The 22,235-nt window shown below is 40.9% G+C and overlaps 1 protein-coding gene across 1 annotated transcript in view; it reads right to left on the reverse strand.

Moving 5' to 3' along the window:
• Window positions 1-14,695, reverse strand: part of col13a1 (collagen, type XIII, alpha 1) — a 158,111-nt gene extending 143,416 nt beyond the window's left edge. Inside the window, exons 1-2 of the mRNA XM_028604073.1 lie at window positions 14,346-14,695; window positions 4,968-5,037 (exon numbers count right to left, since the gene is read on the reverse strand). Coding sequence (XP_028459874.1) covers window positions 4,968-5,037; window positions 14,346-14,624 — 349 coding nt within the window. The 5' untranslated portion in view covers window positions 14,625-14,695. The remainder of the gene's footprint in view (window positions 1-4,967; window positions 5,038-14,345) is intronic.
• Window positions 14,696-22,235: the final 7,540 nt, after the last annotated feature.

The raw sequence follows: 22,235 nt of genomic DNA on the forward strand, positions 1-22,235 counted from the left end.
TAGATCAGGGGTCTTTAAGCCAAGGACCCCTTAACTGAAAGAGAGATGGAGCAGGGACCCCCTAGTATAAATTTTGTATAAAATTAATAATAAACTGAGCCTACAATAAGGTGTAGGGCGGCCTAAAGCCTTTATATATACCTTTTTTGCATAGAATACTAAGCTGTTGAAATAGCCTAATAATTGTTGGCATGATTTTATAAATGATGTGTTAATGTTAAACACACATGAGGCACAGTGAATCTTTAGGATGAACTGGATCGGTGGATGTCCTCAGTGACTACCTTACCTACAGGCCAGTAAACAGTGGGGATTTACATTTGCTAATATGTTGGATTCATGTTAAGATGACTTTAAAAAATTTTTAAAACTTTCAAAAATTAACATTAATTTGGAGGCCCCCTCCTGCATTGACTCTGCAGACGCCCTAGGGGTCCCAGACCCTCTGTTGAAGATCCCTGATCTAGATTCTTGATCGCATAAGCTGTTTCCTTCTTTTTTCCATCTTCATTAATCAAATGTATTTGTCCGTGATTAAATTCTGCAGTGTCTCTATGCAGGCGTCAGAGTTCTGCCCTCTGTGTCCCCTGGCGCTGCAAATAATCAAAAGCATGGCAGTCATGTGAGCATAGTGTGCAGTGGGTGATCTAAAGCCATCTGGACATAAATACATCCCACAATTCCCTGCAGGGCAAGGATCAGGGCATGGCCTACTGGACTGACAACAGCTACAAGTTAATTAAGAGAATATTAAACAGTGGATGTGTGGATGTTGTCCTCCATCACTACCATGTCAATTGCAGTGAGAAGGGATGTCTTAAGGGCCAGTATGAACAGGATGAATGATTTCAACAAGAATTTGGGCACCTGACTATGGTTAAAATCAGTTTTAGAAAATAAATTGTGAACCTATCCTTTAAAGAACATATCGTTCCTACTCAAACATACACCACAAAAAAATTGATCAAAAGTAGACAATAGGGCAGCGGTTCTCAAACATTTCACTCAAAGGTCCACATCTGATTTTTATTCCAGGTCAGAGGTCGAAACGATTGGCAATAACAAAATAGCATTTAATTAACTCACTTTTAACTTAAGCAACATTTATTCAAGTTGAGTACTCTGCTCAACCTTTGGACCGATTTGGGTACTGGTACCCAACGGTACTTTTCCAGCTTCATGCAGTAAAAGTACAGCATTATTCTCAGATCCATGCAGTAAAAGGATTTTTTTTTTTTTTAAATAACATTTTTGTTGCTGTTTTCAATGTTGCTGTTTTCACAGTTTTTTGTCGCTTTTGTCATTTATTTCTGAAAAAAAAATTTCTTGTTTTTTTGCATTTTTAATCACCATTTTTCAAGATTTTTGTTGCCGTTTTTTTGCGCTTTTTGTGTTTTTTCAAAATAGAAACCGTTACACTTCATAATGTTTTGTACTCATAAGGTGTGTGGTCAGGTCCTGATTGACTTACATTTTGGTCCGGATGCGAACCTTGGTCTGGACTTTGAGAAGCACTGCAATAGTGCTTTTAGGTGGTCAGTAAGTTTTTGCTTACAAGTAACTTACAAAACAAAAACCTCCTTCTCCCAGACTCCCAGACTCCCAGTCAACCAGTCGTGGGACACAGAAAGTCACAAGGAGCTGTAAAAGTGGCGGACCATCTGGCAGCTCCGAGTTGAAAGACTTCCACACCTGCAGCGAGCCGAGAATCTCCTCTGAAGCCGCGAGCAAACCGCCACCTTAACAGGCGTTCACGAGCCATCTCTCAGACACTTACCGCCATGTAAAAACACTAACAGACCAATTAGCACTAATGTGGAGTGGCTGGCCCCTCCCCCTGTTCTCACAGGGGTGTCACAGGTACACACACACACACACACACACACACACACAGAAATAACAAAAAGGCTTGTATCCTGGAGTGGTCTGTCTTATTCTTAGCTAAACCACAGTCCTTTTTCTGTATTCAACCACTACAGCTCCCATGAGTCTTAGCGATAAGCATACTTCCAAAATGTCACTGAAGATGAAACTGTTAAATAAAAAATACTCATTTTTTTATTATTAGTATTTTTTAGTAACAGTAAACGAGATTTACAGTGAAAAGAACACTATTTTTATAAAGTTTTTATTAATACCTCTGCCTAGGTCTGATTTTTCCCGCAAAGTCACAAAATAATTTACGGCAGGTAGACCGGTCCTACAGTTACGCATTTGAAGGCAGCTTCATTTCACGTAGAAAGAGAGAAAGAAAAGAGAGGAGCGAGACATAGCGAGTGCTTTATTGTTGCAGGAAACATTCAGTTATCACACACTCAGCAGTTGCCTTAGCTCTGGGATGCAAATCTCAAACATTATTGAGTATTTGTAGTTACATAAATCTAAATTTAAAAATGTCTGACGAGTGCAATGAATCCAACAAAGACGGGCGCACTGGCTAGCTGCGGGCAGCTGTGCATTGTGCCACAGTCCGTGCTCCATGTCCAGTTCTTACGGAGCCAAACAGAGTGATGTGGCCCGTTACCCAGGGATGCTTTAAATGATGCCACCTCATCACAACAGCTTGCATCATGACCTAATATGACACAAAATGGCCCTGGCCGCCAGCTGGGCTGGAAATACACCTCGGCTAGTCGTTACGTCTGAGTGAGCTGAGGCCACCAGCTGGCATGTACACTGTTAAATGCAACACATAGTTGTACATCAGTAAAACACGCTCGATTGCTAACGTTTGATTCTTCAAGTGAAAATAAGGCCTAACCCAGAGAGAGAGAGAGAGAGAGAGACTTATATACAAACACACACAAGCCTGGAATACATTTACACATTCTTTTTTATTTTTATAACTTTTTATAATTATTATAATTAATATTTGAATAGCTTAGTCTCATATTAGTTGGATTATTACCATTGGTATATTATTGTTGTTACTTTGGTTTGGATTTTTTCTAGTGTTGTTGAATTTGTGTATATTAATTGTGTGTGATGCTTTGGCAATATTGTTCTGTACATTCATGCCAATAAAGCTAATTGAATTAAGAGAGAGAGAGAGAGAGAGAGAGAGAGAGAGAGAGAGAGAGAGATAGAGCACTACATGACACAAGTGGCCAAAGGGAAAGAGTGTTGTTAAGTGGGTAGCACTACAAAGTAAATGTACACATTACTGCAAATCTCTTTAATATAAACTCATTATTATAAATAGTTGTTTAAAGGTGAAGCATAAGCATCAACACCGTCTCAGCTGCCCCCCGTCCATTATGAACGTTATTTGTTGTATCATTTGACTCTGTATGTAGCTGCTGCTGTTGACCACAAACGCTGAAAGCACATTCTCAATAATCATCACGCCAGCTCTCAGTCATCAAGGTGTCGAGACACTGCTGCCATGTTCTGAAGAGGCCACATGCTGATGAGCTGGTGTGAACGCAGCCCTAAAATCTCCAAAGATGGAGGAATAAAACGCTGCCACAGCAACAAGGCCACACATGATCAGTCTGTCCACTGATGGTGATGGTCGGTGAAGATCTCACACACTGCAGCTCTGTCTATTGAGACACACGTGCTCAAACGTGACGGTAGAGCAAAATAGGAACTCGTCATAAGGAGACCAACTCACTGCTAGGTCTAAATATTGAATATCCAGTGTGAAAGCAGCATTTTTGGGAATGTATGAAGCGACACCTGCAGACTTACATTGTGCGTTGAGCGGTGATGACTTTGAATGTCCAACAGTTTGAATGGCCAAATGCAGCTTCTCACTAAAGGCTGACATTTTTCAGGAATCCTGTGGATCACGGGATTCCAGCGGGATGGGATGGGAATTTATTTATTAATCAGTATTTTTATGGATTTTATTGTTGTTATTGAGCCGGAACAGGTACATTGTATTGTTTATGATTGTGTATGTGACAAAAAAATTATTTGAATTTCACTTGAATCACACAACTGGTCAGTCACGGGAGCAGACGGGATGGGAGTCAACATAACAATGGGTCAGTTTTTATACATAAATAGGACTGTACAGTACGCAAAAATCAGGTTGTGCATTGAATGAAATGGGAGCAGTAACACCGGTGTGATACAGCTTCAGCTGTGTGTGTGTGTGTGTGTTTGTGTGTGGGCTTGTTTAACTATATTTGTGGGGTCCCATAACCGGGAGTCCAGTATACATGTGTGGTCCCAAAAGCTTTGTGGGGCCAAAATGCTGGACCCCACAAGTTTAAAGGGCTGTTTGAGGGTGAAGACTTGGTTTTAGGATTAGGGATAGAATTAGGTTAGGGTTAGGGCAAGGGTTAAGGTTAGGCATTTAGTTGTGATGGTTAAGATTAGGGTAAGGGGCTAGGGAATGCATTATGTCAAGGTCGGGTCCCCACAAAGAGTGCAACAAACCTGTGTGTGTGTGTGTGTGTGTGTGTGTGTGTGGTGACTCAGTAGCACATCGCTACTCTACTTGGTAGTTGTAGTCCATCGTGCGGCGGTGGATGCAGGCGTCAGATGCAGCGCAGTGACAGACATTTCACAATGGAATTACTTGACTCTTTAATACTCGTGCTAAAATGTTGTGGCCTGTGCTCCAAAACTTTCAAACTCTGTAGAACCTGTGCTATGTGCAAACAAAGTGAACAGACAGCCCTGCATATGCAGTAAAAATATGAATAAATGTTTTTATTTTAAGCATAATGCCGTTCTGTTGTCTTTTTTATTATTTTTCATTCCCTCCTGTTTGTTTTGGTGGCTTGAAAACAGGAGCGGGATGGGACAGGAGTCGTTGTTCTGCGATTGGGACGGGACAGGAGTTTTTTGGAAAAGTGGGATGGGGCCAGTAGTGCAAATCCACTCCCATCTCACCGTCTATTTCTCACCGGTGTTCAGTGTTGTCCTTTGTGTGTGTGAAGTGGAATCAGTTCAGTAAGAGAACGAGAGAAACCTGTGGATGGGTGAATGGATGGACGCAGGGAGGAACTTACCTGGGGGGCAGAGGCAGCTGTGGGGAGCCTCCCTCGCCTCTCGGGTCTTCGGTAGTCGCGCTGCAAGCTTCTGCACGAGAGAGAACAGAAGAAAAATGTTAGCGCTCACTAGGCCTGAAACAATTATTACATAATTATAACTTTCAACATAATACGCAGTAACAGAGAGTCAGATAGTGTTGTGGACGGGGGGGGTGGGGACATTAAGTCAGACTGAGTGGTGAGTGAAACCGAAGCAAAGGGACAGACACAGAGCTGTAGCCGAACCAAAGTAGAACACTTTTTAATTCATTACCTTTATCGGTTATCAGGCAAATTAAATGGTGATACAGATTTTTTTTTGGGAACTAGTTTTTTGTTGTCTCTTAAAATAACGACGGCGAATAATTTGAATCTCCCTCTGAATATGTAGACCAGAAACCAGAGATCCCACACATCCCCCACACAACAATACCTTTACATTACAATTCCATTCCTATGTTTCAGTCTATTCCTTTCTGTTTTGGTCAAGTATTGATTTCTTTAATTTATTTTGGAAATTAATGATATTATGGCTCTGTTTGATGTCATTGTTCGGTCCATTCCATAAGTCGCCACACAAACTGAAACACACATACTTTTAACCGCAGTTCGCACAAGAGCTTGTTTGAACATACAGTACATTGTCCTCTTAGACGATACCCCTGTCTCTTTCATTAAACATTGCGCGCGTGTTACGTGGTCAATCCTTTTCTTTAACTTTAAACATAAATGCAATCTTTCTGCACATATCCAAGTGTGACAGTTGACCTCATTAGATAAACAAAAGCCTGCGTGGGATTTGACCCTGAACAGAATAGAAAACCATCTGAGGACATTCTCCGCGGCATAGCAGTCAGTCCCAGTGCTGGTGGTTACTAGCCGGAGAATGCCAGCGGGGGCTGTTCAGAGGCCTGCAACAGGTGCTGAAGGGATGCTAGGAAGGCGCTGTCATTCGGAGCATGGCTGCAGTATTCTGGGTACAGCCTCATTTACCCGTCATCCGGTTTGTGTGAGGACGATGTGGTGGCGGTGGCGCCTGCTGCCACACAGCTGATTTTAAAGGACAGTTCACCCCCAAATCAAAAATACTTATCTGTAGTGCTATTATCAATCTAGATTGTTTCGGCGTGTGTCGCCCAGTGTTATCGGCCCGTAAAGACGTTGGCTTTTCTCTCTAACACAACGGAACTAGATGACACTCGTTGTCGGCTTTCTTTGTTGCTCAGAGCGTCCAAAAAAAATACATTTTAAAAACTCAACAGCCTTTTGTCTTTCTAGAAATCATCGGCAATCTTTATGTAGTACCAGTACAGCTTGGCAAAGAGAGATGAGTGAGGAGTCCCAGAGAAATGGACGGGCAATGAATTTACAGAGGGCGACAGAGAACTGTCTGAATTTCCCTTTGCATGAACATTTTAAACATTATTGACATTAACATTAATTTTTACATGTTTCATCATTCAGATCATTTCTCTGCTTCTGTATTTCCAGATTGTAGTGTGGATCATTGATTGATTTAACCTGATTGTCATGTATCACTGCTTGACAGACCATGTATGCTCCTGCCAACTGACATGGTTGTAAAGCTATTGTTATCCCAGTTTTGCTCTCCAAACATCTCATAACATTCCCATATTTAGATCAGGGAAAGGGCCAAGGCTCCAACCAGGGATCATTATGGGGAAATGGTTTTGTGTATATTGACGTATGAACACGTCTCAAGCCTGCCGTTAGAGAGTGGGCCAAACATGAAGTCTTTGAGGCATTCTTGTTGTTACATTACAAGAGAAATTCAAACCCTGCTTACTTTTAAACCTCTTGAAACCTGGCAAATTACTGCATAAAGAGGGCACGATCAGATCACCATCAGGTCAGATTGTCTGTTTCGTAAAGTTATCAAAATTGTTGGATGGCGCATAAACCCAATTTCGCAGGGGAGTTGCAGATGCTATGTCCAATAAGCATTTAGTTTGAAGCATATTGATTTGCCTTAATGAGCATACCAGCTGAAGAGAAACCAAATGTAGATAAAACATCTTAAAATAAATAGACATGTATGTCCTACAGGCCTTCTGTGAGTATTTAATTCCATAAGTATGGGGTTAGCTATGAAACACACTCTTAAAAATCTACGACTGCCTCAAAAAACCAAAGATTCCAAAGTTAAGTGCTCTTGTCATTCAAAAGTCCCATGCGGAATCAATTGTAGGACGGCACACATTTCCCTTAACCCCACTTTATATTATTCACGAATACTTCCAGGAATTTATTTGGTTGATACTGGCAGAGCCCACTCACAACTGGAGAAGTCTTTAGCAAGACTAATGCAGAGAGGCGTGCAGCCAGAGCTCCCTATGGCCCAACCTGAAGCAACAGAACTGAAAGACACACTCTCCAAACTAGATCACGGAGATAAAGCAGAGTGTGGATTCAGTTCAGCTGTAGCAGTCACATCTAACAAAAAGAGCTGCACCTAAACCACATCAACGCTCACAGCAGAGGCAGAGACATGTAATGACCATACTTCACTTTTACATTCTCCTACAGTCTAATGACCTACCTTAATCAAAGATCTTTATCTTAGGGGGTCCTTAGAGTTACCCCAGGGGGCCACCAAGTTATTGTTTAGTCATTTTTAATTTATTTGACCCTCTAAAAGTTAAAATATGTCTGAAAATATACATAAACATGACTCCACACACATTATTAGCAAAGATAAATTGCCCTATTTGTGATTTGTTTATTTATAAAATAACATTGATGACATGCTTATTGGCCAGGTAGGTAAAGCAGCCACTAGTCATCCCCAGATACAATTAAGTTTAAGGATTAACTGTCCTACATGTATGTTTAACATTAAAACATGATGTATAAATATATGAATATGTCAATAATGATTGTAATACCTTAGTATTGTATGCACCATAAAAAGGTATGTAATCCAGACCTTTCAGCACAAATAACATAATGGAATGATTGATTCTCATGGTCCACTGTGCTTTAAGTTGTGTTTTCCTTGTCTCCTGTTTTCTGTGTTATTTCCACTAGTGATTCCTGCTTTATTTAAGCTGCTACCGTGGGATTATTTGACTGCAGCTAATTTATCAGGTACACTATTAGCACATGGGTATTATCAATCACACAGTCATATAGCATTTAATACCGTGTCATGAAATGTCTCACTTTCCTTGTGGACAGCGATGGGATGTTTTCATTAAGAAAACCCTTAAATTTGCTCGCTGTATATCTTTGCAATATCTACAACTGTCAGCAGGCCTGTTTAGTCTCAAACTCCACTGTAATGTATCATTCAGGTAGGCGAAGAAGTGACTCAGTGTGTGTGTGTGTGTGTGTGTGTGTGTGTGTGTGTGTGTGTGTGTGTGTGTGTGTGTGTGTGTGTGTGTGTGTGTGCAGCCATCACTAACTGTGCTCTGACGAAGTGCAGAGGTGGCTCGGCCACTTCTACTTGAGTGTGCTGTTTGCATTAGGCTGTCCGATTAGCACATGGTTCATTTATATATACACACACACACACACACACACACACACACACACACACACACACACACACACACACACACACACACTTCGTAGAGGATGTAGACATGTATTTATTTGTGTTTGTGTTGTGTGAATGCGTAGACCTGGTGCATTGGGTGACAGCTCTGTGGGGAGCAGAGTGAGGAAACCGGGGCAGGGTGAGACTATATTTTTCATGTTTCTACACCTCACAACATGGCCTCCAGCTCCCATCATGCCCCTGCATTTACTATGTGCACCAGGCATCTACCAGGTCTGCAGAGAGTCTTTTGTGGTTCATTGTAAATGTTAAAGGGGCCAAGTTTGGGGCGAGATAACGACGGAGGGAGGGGGAGGTCGGGGCTGTTTTCAGGGGTGTTGTGAAGGTTATGGCAGTTGTTTTGGGGGAGGTACAATTCAATTCCAGGACCTCACAGAGCTTATTCTTAACTTTGACACCTGTTGAGAATGTGCAGTTACGAGGGGCTGTGAACCTTTATACATGCTATTTCTTTTCGTTTTCTTCAATCTGCACAAAAACAGTAATGTGAAAAACAACAAGGGGACATGCTGGAACTAGTTCTTTTTTTTGATGGACAACGATTTGTCCATCTGGCAACCCTTCTGTGTAGTGTCTCCTGCTATAGGCTGCCAGACAGGTGTCAGGTCATGGTTATAATGGTGTTATGTCAGTCTTATGCACACCCCTTCAAATAAAGTGTTACCAGAGGCTCAATTATTTCCTACGACAGCTGCTCACAGTAGTTTATAACTAATGTTACCTAAACAGGACAAATAGTGACTTTGTGGGGACTATTTTCAGCGGCGGATGAATCTACATTTGGTGCTCTAGGGAGTATTTGGTTTTGGTGATGAAGGAACATGTCCCCCAGAGCAACAGTGTGGGAATCACTGATGTGTTGTTTTTTATTTGTATCTGCACAGCCTCAGACCCCGGGCACAATAACTGCCAACAAAATGGACTATAAACATTACTCAATCAGCTAATGGATTCTGCTATGATCCAAATTTGACTGCAATAGTACTACTAATAATAATAATATTAAGGAACATCTCTGTGCAGCTTGAACAGGGCACATTTTCCATAACAGAGGAAAGGGGTCACCACTGACGGAGACGTAGTGTTGGGTGAAAGTACCACAGACGTCTCTCTCTGTCTCTACAAAAGGACACATCTGTGCTGGTGTCCCATTAATAATGACTATGTTTACACGCAGAGCTAAACAGAGAGGCAAGCTGCATCGCCCCAGGCCCGTCTGGAGATGAAGACGGAGGAGCTCCTCCTCACTAGGCCCCATGGAGGAGCTCCAGAGCCAGGCGCTCACACAGGACTGCATCCCCAGTAGAGCTGTGCAATTAATCAAATTTTTAATCGTGATTATGATTTCAGCTCCTAACGATTACAAAAACAGAGTAATCAAGATTATTTTGCACATTACATTTTGCAAGTAAACACGTATTTTGTCTTGTGTTCAGAATGACAAGCGCACTTTGGCCCTTCCCCTCCTGTTTGTGTTATCTGGTGCGCAAGCAGACAGATAGAGAAGACAACCCCAACAACATTGTCCAATATTTTAGACCGACATTATAGTGTAATTTATCCCTCGAGTTCGGAGAAGCACAAAAAATAACAGGTGGCGTTGAATACTTTTTTGAGAAAAACATGTGCCCCATAAGTTGAGAACAACGGCTTTAGAAAGGAATGTGAATATAACAAGCAATATAAATTCACATCTCGCCACTATTTTACCAGAGCTGCTCTGCCTGTTTTATATGACAAATGCCTTGCAGAATGGGAAAAGTTTGAGTTCAATAAATGCAACATCTTTCCAAAAGTCAACAAGTAATCGTATTAAATAATCCTGACTTCGATATTGACCAAAAATGTTGTGATTATTATGTTTTCCATAATCGAGCAGCCCTAATCACCAGCACCTTTGACGTAACTGTGTCCTTCAGTATTTTAATTAGTACAACTGTATTGCTTTTTAATGTTAAATTCTGTATTCTCATTGATAGTTATTCAAAATATATCCAATCTAGTTGTGGCCTTGGGCTGTGCATCACAAAACCTGTGTTTCAGAATAGCTCAGTAAGATGTGATGATTGATAATGGTTTCATGAATGTGTGTTCAAAACGGAGATGGAGACAGGATATGGTTAGCTTAGCTTAGCATAAAGACTGGGAACAGGATTATAAATTATTATAAATTATTATTAAAATTATTGATATCGTCTTCCAAACACAGTCTTTTTTTTTGTGATATTTGCACTGATAAAATGAATGGTGAGTGCAATACCTGCCGTCATCCACAACAGTATACCCCACACTGTTAGAAAAGTCCGTAGAAATACGGGATAATACACTGCGTTAATATGAAGGAATTTTCAGTAATGATTTTTCACAAGTGTTTTTTCTGTATTTTCATTTTTGGATTAACAGAAATGTCCGTTAAAGATACAGAAGGTATCATAGGCGTAATTTACGGGAGGATTGGGGGTTACAACCACGCCAATTATCAAAACTGCCCCCCCATATCTATAATAGTTTCCTTTACATAATTAAAGACATCTGAACCATAAGTTGAAAAAATTTTTGCAAAATTGTTGCAGAAAATTCCCCAGAATGCAGGAAATGAAGTGTTTGATATGCTCAAACTTTCAAATATGCTCAAAAGTGGAGATGTCAATGTTGAACCCAAACCCAAAAGGGTACGCCCTTGGAGGATATACTTTTTGGATTAACAGAAATGTCCGTAAACTTAACGGAAAAGGTACTGGTAATTTTCTGCCAGGACATTATCCATTTTTCTACGGATTCATACCTTGCACTCAAACTGTAGAATATCTTATTCATTCATACTGTAGCACATGCTATTTAATATGTATTTAATAACTGCTTAAGCACTTCTGGTTAGACACTAACTACATTGCGTTGCTCTGTACTTGTGACATGGGCATTGACAAAGTTGAATCTAATCAAATTTTTTTTCTTACAGCATATGCTCTTTCTTCTCCTGGGAAGTCTATTATACTGGCCCTAGTGAAAGGGGTCAAGTTGGGGGTGATAAAAGTTAAGCCTAAGCAAACGGAGGAAGGGAAAACAGGGTCCCTGCCTGACTTCAATCACGCTGGAAGAACTTGTTAGTGTAGCTGTGGAAGTGGTCAATGAAAGGGCAGCACAGAGGGCGACTTTAAAGCAACAGATGTGAAAGGCCAGGGAGAGCTGCTCACACGTTATCTCAGGGAAGATGCACACATGATACGTATAACACATGGACTGCTTGCTGTTAATGCTCGAATTCAGAGACGTGCACAAATGTTGTTGAATTTGTCACTCTTTGACTAAAGACATACCACTTTCTAATAACTTGCTGAAGTCTTTATAAATACTGCCTGGGGGCTTTGTTAATGATTATTAAAGCATCTATGCTTTATGAATCAGGCAAAAGAAGGCCCGTAGCCAGTCTAGTGGAAGTAGAGCGGGGGTTCTTTTATTCTAAAAGTAGTCTATATACACGACGTTCCACTTCCGGGATTGCTCCTCTTCCTTTGTGTTGGCGTTCTAACCTCCGGTGGATTTGTGAGGACTATGGTTAACTGCTCCTCAGATCTCTGCAGGGTAAATCCAGACAGCTAGCTAGACTATCTGTCCAATCTGAGTTTTCTGTTGCACAACTAAAACTACTTTTGAACGTACACATGTTCCACCAAAACAAGTTCCTTCCTGAGACTATTTAGCAGAGTCACCGTGGCTCTATCCGGAGCTTAGCACAGTGTAAGATGATTGTGATTGGTTTAAAGAAATGCCAATAAACCTCATTTTGTATTTAATTATGAGTTTCAAATATTTCATTTTGGAGACGTTTTATGCCCTTATTTGTGCTGGATTAAGTTGTCTGCTGGTATCTTAACGAGCACGCTTTGTGATGCACTGAAAATATTTACTACAATGTTGTCAATTGCTTACCAAGATCACCACCACCTTTTTTAGTCCAAACGAACGCACGCATGCCTCAAACATTTTGTTATGAGTGCATAAAGTTATGAGCATTGTTGATACATTAGACGTTAGATTGTCACTGCTGGGTGTCAGTTAACACATTCACAGAAGTGGTGCTTTTAACCAGATCAGGGCTTCGGTTTGGTTTACATCATTTTTATTTGAGGAAGATTCTAATTATTGTCCGTCGTTATTTCAAAAGACACTTGTTAATTACAACAACAAACTAGTTCACAAAAAAAGGACTTAAATTATGGACCTTTGCCATTGAGGGGGGGTCTTTCAAACCACCTGAAGACGTTTTGGGTTGCCAGATTGTAAAAAGAAAGAATGGTTTTGCTTGGTGTTTACCCTTTCGTTAACACTTTCTAACAAGGCAGCTTTTTTCAAGTCTTTATAGTCGTTACCAATAGCTTATTACTGATTAATGACAAATGTACTTATGCTTTATAGACCAGTTAGAAGCCATGAATAAAAACAAGTTTTGCTTTGCCTAAATAAACTGTTATAGCGGACAAGTTATTTAACTACAAAAATCTTTTCAAAAATATCAGTCAAATGAAGTAATAGTTCATGTTCACGTTACTCACACAACCATAAAAAAAAAAAAATACATGGCCTTAAAATTCTTATTCCATCAACACTAAATCAAAGAGTTATGGACTTAGTGTACAGTCATCATCCTTGTTTCCTTTCCTTCTGACACTATCCTCTGCTCAACGTGACATCAACTAAAGCTCCCATCTGATGGTTGTCCAGCATAGAGCAGACTACAACTGAATGAAACGGAACCCTTTTTTAAAACTTATAATTCCATTAATGTATCTATTAATAATGATTTGGGGGATTTAACAGGGTAACTGAAAGCTTGTTATAAGATTGTCCTACTGTATTGTAATGTATGATCTTCTTTGTCAGGGTAAAAACCTTAATGAAATTGACAAAACAGTTGAGAACTCCCCTTAAAACCCCAGAACCCTATTCATTAATTTCCCCCAAAATCAGACCCAAACCTATAAAGACTGAATAATAATCCTTAAAAATATCATTAGAATGCACAAGAAACTATGTCAGAGCCCTAACGTGAACCAAAGTCTGGACGTTGATAACACAATGCTTTGGGTAATTAATGGCTCAGACAAACCCATATATGTCAAATGGATCGCCTATGTAAATGAAGAACAAAATAGTCCTTAAAATGTATGCAACGTGTTAATCAGGGGCGTTTGTGAAGGTACTTTCAAGGGGTAGTTTTTATCTTTCCAAATTAATGGACAAAAAGGGGATCCCAATGCTTGCTGTGTTTCAAGGGACAAATTAAATATCAATTAAGGGGATCTTATTTTAAGGGGTTGTACAGAGTCCACTTGTGGAATGAGTCTACACTAAACAGCAACTTATAGTTCAATCATGACAAAGCCAAATTATTCTATAGTTCATTAAAAGAGGAATAGTTCATTCCTCTTTTAATGAACAAATGTGCTAAATAGCCTAATATTTTTAATAAGGTTTTTCCTCACCACTGTTTCACCAAATGCTTGCTCTATATAATTTGTAAATTATAGGGTCTAGACCTACTCTGATCTGTAATGTGAGATAACTCTTGTTATGATTTGGCACTATGAATAAAATTGAGTTGAACTGAATATATATATATATATATATATATATTCTATATATATATCTATATATATATATATAGATATATATATAGATAGATATATATCTTGTTTCCAAGGATATATTCCCGTTCATAAGAAGTCATTTTGCTGCTTCTAAAACCTTTAGATTTGGTTTGGAAGCGAAGCCCTCACCTCGTCCAGGATCTGGTCCAGCCGGCCCAGGATAACGGGCTCCACCTGCTCCAGAGACAACATCCACGCGCCCCGCTGCTGCTGCTCCAGACTTACTATCCGGCTCTGCAGCTCCGAGCTCCGCACGCAAACCACGCTGCAAACTCCCAGGCACAGAACAGACAGTGCAACGCAAATCGTTACTGCAGACATATCCCTCCAGTTCCTCCACAGCGGCTGCTTGGAAGCCGCTGTGTCACCCGGTTTACCAGCGACTCCCCACTTCTGATTCTCATCCATTTTAGACGCGTAACTCTGGTTTTTATCCACACGGAAATCCCTATACGCATCAGGTGAAGAGAAGAAGAGGGATCCTGACAACCTGGGAAACTGCAACGCTGGAGCTTGTGTCAGGCTGTTGGGGGGGATAAAAGTTTAACAGATGTCTATTTTCTTCTTCAGACTGTCTCCAAACACTCAGATGAGCAACTGCATCTCATTTAGAATGCGAGTCATTGTGTAGGTTGTGAGCAGTCAGTCAGTGATGTTGTTGGTTCACAGGGACGGACTCTTATTCCTCTTGCGTTCCGCTCCGTCTGTCCCATTCGCTGCTTCTCCTCTGAGCGATCCCGCAGTGTGCCGCAGGGCCAGCCGTCAGTGCGCGTCTCTCTGAAACCCGAGTCAGCCTCTCTCTCTCTCTCTCTCTCTCTCTCTCTCTCTCTGCGCAGCTCTGGATGCCGCGGGCCCTTTGCTCTCAGTGTAGGCCTATGCTCCTCCTCTGAGAGGCTTTGGGGTTAAATGCCGGGGCGGGAACCGTGAGCCGTGTTGCTGCCCCCTTTGATCCGCGCACTTGGTGAAGGATATTTTTAGGGTGCGCAAAGCGAGGACGCACAGTCCCACAGCCGGCATACTGAACGGCCTGCTTGACATTAGTGCTCAGCTCCGGACCAAAACAAACGCAGCACTCTGCTTCCCTTGGTCCGGATCCGGCTCTGTTGGCAACAGGGTCGCTGGATCCTTTCGTGCGCGCTGAGCAAAATCAATAGAACAGAAACCTCATGGCCTTATCTAGTTTTCATATCCAGTGGCGTACCACTAAATTCTGGGCTATACAGTGCGTGTATTATTATTCTAATGTATTTTTTGACTGCTTGACTTGCAGTGATTGTATTGATCAGTGGTGGAACGTTACTAGGTACATTTACTCAAGTACTGTACTAAAATACACAGGTTGAGGTACTTGTACTTTACTTGAGTCTTTTCTTTTCATGCCACTTTCTACTTCTACTCTGCTACATTTCAGAGAGAAATATTGGACTTTTTACTCCACTACATTCATCTGTTACAGCTTTAGTTACTAGTTACTTTAGTTACTAGTTACTTTACACATTAAGATTCCTGCACACAGAACACATGTAGTTTATAAAATCTGATGTTTGATTCTTAAGTAAACTAGCCGACAATATAACGAGTCAGCCTACAAGTCCTGCTGAGATGATGAGACCATTAAACACACAGCTGGTTTACTCTTTCTACAATGGGAGGATTGCTCTTTACTTTTAATACTTTAACTACATTTTCCTGAAGATACTTACAGACATTTACTTAACATTTTCACTGCAGGACTTTTACTTGGAACAGAGTATTTTTACAGTGTGGTATTAGTACTTTTACTTAAAGGTGCGATGTCACACGTTTTTTAGGCTACAACATTTATTATCACATACAGCAAACTTCTCCTCACTATCTGCTAGCTGCCTGTCCCCTGAACACACTGTAAAAAACATCTCCTCACTATCTACTTGCTGTCTGTCCCCTGAACACACTGTAAAAAACATCTCCTCACTATCTGCTAGCTGCCTTTCCCCTGAACACACTGTAAAAACATCTCCTCACTATCTGCTAGCTGTCTGTCCCCTGAACACACTGTAAAAAACATCTCCTCACTATCTGCTAGCTGTCTGTCCCCTGAACACACTGTAAAAAACATCTCCTCACTATCTGCTAGCTGCCTTTCCCCTGAACACACTGTAAAAAATGCGGTCTCTGTAGACAGCCCAGGCTCCACAAACGGCAACAAAAACAAACTGTGGCAACCTGCACCACCAAACATAACAAACAGTGTTCCAGCGTTCCAGCCAATAACCGACAAGAAGGATTTGAGGGTGGGGGTTGGGGGGGTTAGTGCGCTGATGCACGGAAGGGAGGGGGAGGGGACAGGATGAGGAGGAGGGAGGGGCGAGCTAGCCTCCGTTTCGTTTGACAATACTTTGAACATCAAAAAAGAGGTAATGTCACCCAACATCGCTTAGAGCACCTTTAAGTAAAGGATCTGAATACTTCTTCCACCGCTGGTATTGATGATGATATACTGTAGGTATATATATACATGGCTGGTTATTAGGCAAACATGTTGTTGGGTCCAGTGATGGAAAGTGCGATACATTTCAGAGCAAAATACTGTACATTTTACTCCACGACATACTGTATATCTGATGGCTGTAGTTACTAGTTACTTTTTAGAAAAGACTCTGAAGCTTAAAGAGGCATTGTAGCAATTTAAAATTGCTGTTATCAAGTCTGAGCATGCTCTTCTTGTGGATTGTTTCATGGTCAAATAGCTGCTAGGAAACCACTGCTAAGGAGAGGCAACAAGCAGAAGAGATTTGTTTGGGCCAAGAAACACAAGGAATGGACATTAGACCAGTGGACATCTGTGCTTTGGTCTGATGAGTCCAAATTTGAGATCTTTGGTTCCAACCGCCATGACTTTGTGCGACGCAGAAAAGGTGAACGGATGGATTCTTCATGCCTGGTTCCCACCGTGAAGCATGGAGGAGGAGGTGTGATGGTGTGGGGGTGCTTTGCTGGTGTCACTGTTGGGGATTTATTCAAAATTGAAGGCATACTGAACCAGCACGGCTACCACAGCATCCTGCAGCGACATGCCATCCCATCCGGTTTGCGTTAGTTGGACCATCATTTATTTTTCAACAGGACAATGACCCCAAACACACCTCCAGGCTGTGTAAGGGCTATTTGACCAAGAAGGAGAGTGATGGAGTGCTGCGCCAGATGACCTGGCCTCCACAGTCACCGGACCTGAACCCAATCGAGATGGTTTGGGGTGAGCTGGACCGCAGAGTGAAGGCAAAAGGGCCAACAAGTGCTAAGCATCTCTGGGAACACCTTCAAGACTGTTGGAAAACCATTTCAGGTGACTACCTCTTGAAGCTCATCAAGAGAATGCCAAGAGTGTGCAAAGCAGTAATCAGAGCAAAGGGTGGCTACTTTGAAGAATCTAAAATATAAGACATCTTTTCAGTTATATCACACTTTTTTGTTAAGTACATAATTCCATATGTGTTCATTCATAGTTTTGATGCCTTCAGTGAGAATCTACAATGTAAATAGTCATGAAAATAAAGGAAACGCATTGAATGAGAAGGTGTGTCCAAACTTTTGGCATGTACTGTACATCCTGAAATAAATGAATGAGGCAATAAATACATAAATATATAAATATATGTAAATATTAATATATAAATGAGTCAATTAGATAAATAAATAAATAGATTTTACTTTACTTATCTCATAAGTCCACATTTATTTATTTCCATGGACTTTTATTTCCTAATACCACATTTGTAGATTTCCCTCTCTATTTATTTCTAGTCCTTATATGCAAATCAGGGGGCGTGGCCGTGGCTATCTCACATTCAGAATAGATCCGTTTGGAAAGGCAGTTGTAGGCTAACTTGAACATTAAATGGTTCATTATAATGTCTGAGAAAAGCATTTTAGATTTATTGTGAGCGGCTGCCAACCGCCTCGATGGGATGGAAACCCCCACCACCTAGAGCTACCCCAAGCACAAGAACCCCTCCAAGGTAACGTTGAGGTTAACATAATCCAAAGTCGGAGTTCCTGAGTAAAAGTAGCTAGGAAGCTGCGCGCGCTAACACAATTACAAGTTAACGTTAGCCTAGCTAGTTTAATGTTCGAGGATATTCAGTATAGATGGCATTAAAGCTTTAGTGCGTAACTTTTTGATATTAATGACCATCCGTTCCATTCAAGCCATTGCCAAATGAGTTGCTACAAAGCTAATTAAGACTATCAGCTCCACACAACTCTCTCTGGATTTCTCAGTGTGACTATGTTCAGAAGATTGTGGCGTCCGACAACTTTCCCGCGCAGAAACTGAAGAGAAGATAATGACCTCTTCTGAAGAGTCCATCATGGTTTTTTAATCCTCCGTGTCCTCCCTGGCTACTAGCAACTGGGTGGAAAGGGGGGGATAGGGAGCGGTGCGCGGTCATGGAAGGCTTGTATCATGTGGACGCGCCAACAGTGTTGTTGTCATTACTTAGAATTCCTCATGGGGGAGACAGAAACCGCACACTATAGCTTTAAGTCAAAATGTGGGTGTGGTTGACACAATTCAATCACAAATATATGTTAGAATAAGAGAATAGAAACACGTCCAAAACATTGTGGTGTCATTAACGTAGCTACTTCAACTAACGTTAACATGGATACATAGGAAATAAAAGTCCCCGGAAATAAATAAATGTGGATTTATGAAATAAAAGTCTCTTGACATAAATAAATGTGGAAAAAAAGTACCATGTAATAAGAAAAAGTAAAACCTTTTCATATATTTATGTAACTAACTGATTCACTTATATATTTATATTTACATTTATTTAATTATTCATGTATGCACTGCCTCATTTATTTATTTCATGATGTATTTCAAAAGGCATATTCATTTATTTGATATTAAATGAAACAGCATTCCATACTGCAGGGGGGGTTGTATTTGTGTGGTAGTTGAGTTCAAATGTCAACATGTCAATGTCAGCAGCATCGCTCACCGCACCTTTAATGTGTAAAATACATTGAGTGTCCCATAAAGATTTCTGACCTTTAGTTGACCGAGATGGTTACTTAAGATCCTGTTCAGTTGTGTAACACAAAACACACTGAAGACAGAGCATTTTTACAATTTATAATGTTCACGATCTATTCATATTCACGATTTTTACACTTTAAACCTTGCTTAATGTATGTCAGCCTGAAGGGGAGAGTGACTCTTGTTCCTGGAAATACAGATTTTTGCATTCTGGGAAAGAAAATAAAGGTGTCTGAGGTGAGTCCAGCTGGTTATTGTCCTCCGAGCCTGATCATTAACCGTCGCTTTTTCAAGTCTGTATTCCACTGTGTTTACTGGGTATTAGTTTTATGACCTGCACAAATATATATGATATAAATATAAATAAATATAATATGATGTAACGTAGCCTTCATGCTGCCAACATAAACCTTTAATAAACCTCTCCCAGCAACAGCGATGATGGTTCACATCAGTGTCTCTCTCATTTATATACTGTCATTATTATTATTATTATTATTATTATTATTATTATTAGGGAGAGCAGCATGTTTGTTTTCATCATCTGTCCAGATGATATTACCAAAACTCTGACTCTTATTTTACCCACTAAAATAAGTTTTAAAAAAAGGTCACTGTGAAAAGGCTTCCTTTCTCCCTTTTCACTAGGCCCTGTTCCCAAAATGAATACTGTTATGTGTCTCCTTAATTTCAGTCTAATGTTGTAGGTTACTGTTTTAGTTTATTTGTTACTTTATTATTTGACATAGGCCTGTTCAGCAAGTTTGATGGGTTCATAGTGTTTTTCTATGTGATATGTGTGTGTGTGTGTGTGTGTGTGTGTGTGTGTAGGGGGGGGAAGGTAGATCAGCTGATCACTAGCTTCATTGAGGAGAGTGCATGCAGGTTGGCCTCATTAGGACCTTTCTGTAGGGAGGGGCTGGGTAATCCTAAAGTGTAGAGCAATAGGCAAAACAGTTTTTGCACATATATAAATATATATATATATACACAGTACAGGCCAAATGTTTGGACACACCTTCTCATTCAATGTGTTTCCTTTTTATTTTCATGACTATTTACATTGTAGATTCTCACTGAAGGCATCAAAACTATGAATGAACACATGTGGAATTATGTATTTAACAAAAAAGTGTGAAATAACTGAAAAGATGTCTTATATTTTAGATTCTTCAAAGTAGCCACCCTTTTGCTTTTTTATTAATAAGGGAAATAATTCCACTAATTAACCCTGACAAAGCACACCTGTGAAGTGAAAACCATTTCAGGTGACTACCTCATGAAGCTCATTGAGAGAACACCAAGGGTTTGCAGAGTTATCAAGAGGAAAAAAAAGCTGTTTCACGCTTTGGCTGCTCTGACGTGGCAGCGTTCTTCGATCATGTTGCACTGTCGCAGCGGTGTCTGTTAGCAGTTAGCTCGCTCGTTAGCCGCTGAACCACAGCAGAATGCAGGCAGAGCGAGCAGCCGCCAGCTGTTGTATCCGTGCAGGACTTCACCGTGTGCGGACTGTTTAGAGACCATGTGACGGCAGGTAACGTTAACTGGTCCTTATACGCAAACAATGTCATATCATAAATGATAGGGGAACCCAGCAACGGCGATTATGAGATTTCCCTCCATTTTCATGGAACTAATGTCTTGGTAGTATGTAGTATCGTATGTTTCTCCAGAATCAGCCAGCGTGAAGGACGTCTATATTCCGATTGGTTGCTGACGTTTGCCGCTGCTTGCCGCTGAACCGTGTCATAGCTCATTACCATAAAGTTGACCAAAGTTCAACTTTCTGATTGACGCTCAAAACGCCCAAAACGCGACGCCGACAGATTTGACGCTCCTTGCAGCTGAGAGAAGCCAGCTTCCATTGAAAATGAAAGACTTCCGGTATCTTTAGACACTCAAGTCGGCGGCGGTGTGTACGTACAGTAAGGGGAGAGAGAGTCAACGACAGTTCGCTTGAGTTGAGTAGAGCACACGGCTCTGCTGAGTCGTGTAATTATGACTTTTCGTAAACAGCTGAAGGAGCGCCGGTGCGTGATGTACAAAGCAGAAACCCCGATGTGGGTATGCCCCATTTCTGATACCGTGGAGCCAGAACTTTTTTACCGTGGCGGGCAGCTGTGGTAATATCAACAGTACAGTAACCATAGCAACGCACAGATCTGACCATAAGCCACAAACAGGCAAGAGGTCGTAAATAGCGGTAAAAACCCTGATTGAGACACATATTCCGAATGCATTGTATACATGTCCAGAGAAGGCTTCTAAAACCCTAATGATACCGAAATATCCCACATGATGTCTTAATCAGAAAATGCTATATTCGGAAAAAGGCCTTATTCTGAATATCCAACCGGAATATGCTGTTTACATGACCTGTATCAAATTTGTAATATTGTCCTATTCGGAATACTATTGGAATATTGATGTGCATGTAAATGTACTCATTGAGCTGTTTCTACCAGTTAATACAGTTAAAGTGTGATGCCCCTTGTGGCGTCATTGTGAAGTGATTTTGCTGTTGACATTGTGGAGGTGTTTTCTTACCTGTGCATCCGGTTTTCAGGTAACAATTAGAGCAACTCCGTTCACCCAGGCCCGGTGTGCTGAGTTCATTGAAAGCCTCTGAACACCCACACAGGTGATTTCAGTTATTTTGGCTGATTAGACCTCTGCTCAGGTTGAATGTGGGCTGAAACTTTGATGGGAATTTAAATTATTAGGTCACAAATCTTTTTTTTTACCAATAAGAATGATAAAGGTGTCATTTGTGCTGCCTTAACAGGTACAACAATGGTAACAGGAGGCTCAGGAAGATGTCAGTCTAGACAACCCCACACAATCCTTGGAAGAGGTCTAATCAGCCAGATCAACTCATAACACCTGTGTGGGAGTTCAGGGCTTTCAGGTCTCTCTCTGCTCTGGCTAACTCCACAGGCACACCAAGGTTTGATTTGGTTGTGTTGTCCTAGGTTTGCCTTTTGCTAAGTTCA

The sequence above is a fragment of the Perca flavescens genome, chromosome 17 (assembly GCF_004354835.1).
Source record: "Perca flavescens isolate YP-PL-M2 chromosome 17, PFLA_1.0, whole genome shotgun sequence".
Taxonomy (NCBI): Eukaryota; Metazoa; Chordata; class Actinopteri; order Perciformes; family Percidae; genus Perca; species Perca flavescens.